We start from the raw sequence: 4,082 nt of genomic DNA, 5'->3' as shown, positions 1-4,082 counted from the left end.
CAGCTATTAGTGGAAAATACAGTTTTACAGTTAAAAAAAAAAATCTTACAGCACTGGTAATGGCCACCATTGTCTATAAGTGATCGACTCTACGAGTACATAATAATTTCAGACAATCTTTTTTTGTAGTACACATTTATTACATATGTTGATAATGCATATCTATTTTGCACTTGCCATTTTTCAAGAGCTCACTGGAAATGGATAAGATAAGAGAGCTTAAGTGATGTCAAAAATATGTTGTTTCCTTATAATAAGTTTTTGTTATGACTTTTGTTTGGGGGGAATTTAAGATATGCACTTTCGTTCCACTCATTATTTCCTAGAAAAATTTTCGCATTCACCAGTTTTGGTTTTTGGTAAGAAATCAGATTTGGTTTTTAGAAATATATGGGGGGAAATAAAAGTTGTCTAAGCTGCAATCTGATAATGATGGGTTATTACTATTGTTAAGGATAGTGCATTACGACCATATTGTAATATATTGGTTATATTGGTAATAAAATACCAAGTTAAGATAAATCTTTGTCCAGGAATTCGTTTTAGCATTACTCACCTATAGTTAGTTAAACAATCTCATGGAATCTAACGGGATGGACTAGGGTAACAAAGCCCTAAGAACGTTTTGATAAGGTAGCTTACTTTTAAAAGCTACAACCATCAAAGTTGCATTTTTCCACATTCTTTGCATACTAACTATTCATAATTAGCCAAAGCACCACAACTATGACACACGGCTGTTCGCGAAAATAGTACCTAATCCGAAGTGAAGCATTCGTAGATATGACATTTTATCTATAAGCATACATATGTATTTACATATTTGAAATTTATTTTGGAAATGAAATTGATGAAGAAGTTTTTGAATATTGGAGTGAGCATGTTGCGAAAAATTAACCGCTTACATCATCATCTTCAACTCTTAAGACAACAGTTACCAACCGAATCAGACAAACAAATCGAATGGTTTCAACAGCTTGCGAAGCTTGCTTGGAAATCAATCCCCCGACCCAGTACCAGTTGAAATGAAATTTGTTGGTAGAATAGTACGAAGAGCAAAATGAACGTAGAGAAGAGGAAGTAATGGAGTCCGTGTTAAATATATATTATTAATGATTACAGTATACCTGGCTATTTTTTCAGTAGGGTAAGGTAAGCGAAGTAAAGTTTTTATTTTGTTGTGAAATTAATTTTTAGTATTTTCCTATATAAAGATATGGTTCAAATTTTTATGTTGCCCATGAATAGCATAGGAAATCTACTAATCCTCAAAGTAGCCCAAATGTAAAAAGCGAGGCAATGTTCTTTCTAAATACTTGACATATTCTGCAGACCTGTATAAACTTCGGCGAAATTCTTCGGATGTCATTAGCAATTCAGCGTCGATGTTATCTGCGTTGGTAAACCACATCGGCAAAAAAGTGGAAATGAGAAAAAAGTCTGAAACGCAAAGGGAGAATATCTATGAGTTGAAAGCAATCAAACGCCTGTACATAAGTATGTGCATATTTACTTATCAATTAGTGATTTGATTGCCAGCTAATTGGCTCTTAAGTGCTCTTCATTAGATACTTACCAAAGTACTTGTGACGCACGAACTGCTCACGAATCTCTGTTAGTTTTGGTAGTTGGCCTTTGAAACCTATTTTCTTTAAAGTATCCGTAAAAATTGTGAAATAATAGTACACCAAAGCAGGAAATTCCAAGCGGAGGGTTTCGTCCAACATAAGGTACTTCGAGTATATCAAATCATTCACAATAGGACCAACATACCCGACTTGATAGTCGAGTAGCATAACGTCCTCCAATTCACCAGTTCCTTTATTGTGTTTGAACATCATGTTTCGTGAATGAAAGTCACCATGGCAAAGCACATAGGGCGCACCCACTTGGGGCGATTCACGGTACTCAGCAAAGCCAGCGCGACATTTCTCAAGCAGGATTGGTTCTAAATTCTCAAAGTAAGGCAAATAGTCGCGCAGAGAAGGTGTTTTCTTCAACATGTGCACAAAATGTTTTATACCACCAGTCATGAGATCCTCTTTCGCTATGGACATGTTCAACATACCGTGTTGAAATTTATCAAAATAATGCGGCTCCTGCAGGAAGATTCGTAACCAAATATTGAACGTACCAGAAAAAAATTTCGCCGTACACCGCTGAGTCTAAAGTATTTTAACAAGGCATTTTTTTACATTTTTCGTCATATATTCGGCATTACGGGCCTTTCTTTGTTCCAAAATTCATTGACCAAAATTATACCGTTGTAGTAATTATCCACTATATCTCGATTTCCACCACCTTAATGTAAGCGAATTAAAGCTCGCCAAAAATTATTAAACTTTTGCTAAGAAGTATTTTAGTAATTCCAGTAGAACTATTTAAAGAAAAAATTTTTATTGCTGAATGTAGGTGTCACAGAAACAAATGAGAAAAGGCGACCACTAAGTTCGGCCAAAGACACAATAAAACTTTTATTCGAAATTACTTTGCAAAAATACTTCAGAGTCAGGGATGTACGCCGCCCTTTTTTCGTAAAGTGGTACGGTCTAATACACATCCATACATATTCAATTTTTCTTAACTAACCTCCAAATTGATTTTGTAGCTTATGGCATGCCATTTCGCCAATTTGGCATAGGCTGCCTTTACTTCTTCTTCGGTTAATGGGCGATCTCGCACCACCTCATAGCCAGCGGGGACAAGGTCTCCGAAAACAATCACTTGCTTCGGCTCTAAAGAGTAATATAAGCAACTGCAAGTGTAAATATCAAACCAAACTTAATCAAAAAAATAATAATTTAATTTGCTCACCAAAATGTACTTACGGCGCTTTGAGCTTAGTATCATCGCCGATGTCGCGCAAAACTTTCTCGAATCGTGGCATCACTTCTGTGTACATGGCAATCTCCTTTTCAAAAATATCTGTTTTGCCCAGCATTTCTTTCTTGTGGCCCTCCATTTCGGGCATTGTCTTCAAGATCACTGACCTCGCCTTGCCCACGCCATCCAATTCGTATTCCAGCTGTGCGCGAAACATTACACTCGCATAGTGATCGCCTTTCATGGAAGCTGGCGAAATTTTTACGTCTTTAATTTTCACTTCGCTTGTTTTCCCCTCACAGTTCGACAAGACTTTTAGAAAAAAATCGTCGTTTATCCATTCCGGCGCATGCAGTTCGTCGGCATTGAATGTTTCTTTGTCCGCTACTTCGGTGGGCATTTCTGCATTCGTTTTTATTTCTATCTGAGTTCTGTATATTCTCAACGAATGCGCTAATGTAACTAATCAAAAATTGTCTCACTGTTGTAAGCACCAGAATTGTTACGAACAAACTAAAAGTTTTCACCAGCGTTTCACATTTGGTGCTCTGTATCGCTTGCATGAATGATTTGTGTAAAGCTTTTGAATATCTAAGCACAGATAAGTTTCAATGCAATTAATTACATTCATATATTATATTTATACATGCATGTACTATACTATGTATGTAAATATGTACGCATAAGTATCGTACAATAAAAAATTGCCGGCAATTTAATTTGATTACATAACGGGTGATTTTTTTGAGGTTAGGATTTTCATGCATTAGTATTTGACAGATCACGTGGGATTTCAGACATGGTGTCAANTGACACCATGTCTGAAATCCCACGTGATCTGTCAAATACTAATGCATGAAAATCCTAACCTCAAAAAAATCACCCGTTATATTATTCCTTTTCTCTGTTCCCCCTTAGCTTTATGTGTTCACTAGGGTGGTCGAAAATTGCATGTTGGAAACAGTGAATTCAGAATTTAATGCTCTCACCCCCTAGGCTTTTTTCTATACCGAAAAAGCGCTCAAAGCGCTCCTAGGAGGTAAGAGCATTAAAATTCTGACTTTATTTATGTATTTTAGACCACCCTAAGGTTCACTAGTATTGGAATGAAGTTAAGGAAGGTGATGCTAATGTATCTTATTTAATCTTTACAAAAAGAAAGCTACTTATTTATGTAAAACTGAAAATTGTATTAATTTAATGAATTACATCTATGAACATGTACATTAGACTGGGTCGGTCCCCATACAAAAAAAAAA

At 35.9% G+C, this 4,082-nt stretch overlaps 1 protein-coding gene across 1 annotated transcript; it reads right to left on the bottom strand.

Moving 5' to 3' along the window:
* Positions 1 to 1,183: 1,183 nt before the first annotated feature.
* LOC108373137 (uncharacterized) lies at positions 1,184 to 3,223 on the bottom strand. Its single transcript, XM_017628986.1, has 4 exons — positions 2,829 to 3,223; positions 2,590 to 2,755; positions 1,577 to 2,099; positions 1,184 to 1,440 (listed from the first exon to the last, which is right to left on the bottom strand). The coding sequence occupies exons 1-4, from the start codon at positions 3,221 to 3,223 to the stop codon at positions 1,262 to 1,264; spliced, it is 1,263 nt and encodes a 420-aa protein (XP_017484475.1). The 3' UTR covers positions 1,184 to 1,261.
* Positions 3,224 to 4,082: the final 859 nt, after the last annotated feature.

The sequence above is a fragment of the Rhagoletis zephyria genome, unplaced genomic scaffold (genome assembly GCF_001687245.7).
Source record: "Rhagoletis zephyria isolate East Lansing unplaced genomic scaffold, Rhagoletis_zephyria_1.1 Rzeph_scaffold_06406, whole genome shotgun sequence".
NCBI lineage: Eukaryota > Metazoa > Arthropoda > Insecta > Diptera > Tephritidae > Rhagoletis > Rhagoletis zephyria.
The sequence above is the reverse complement of the archived record's forward strand: the minus strand, read 5'-3'. Positions and strand labels throughout refer to the sequence as shown.

Coding starts and splice junctions, on each gene's coding strand:
- LOC108373137 (XM_017628986.1), bottom strand. CDS start 3,223: ATGCCCACCGAAGTAGCGGACAAAGAAACATTCAATGCCGACGAACTG. Junction 2,756..2,828: donor GATACTAAGCTCAAAGCGCC/GTAAGTACATTT, acceptor TTACACTTGCAG/TTGCTTATATTACTCTTTAG. Junction 1,441..1,576: donor CGTGCGTCACAAGTACTTTG/GTAAGTATCTAA, acceptor TTTGCGTTTCAG/ACTTTTTTCTCATTTCCACT.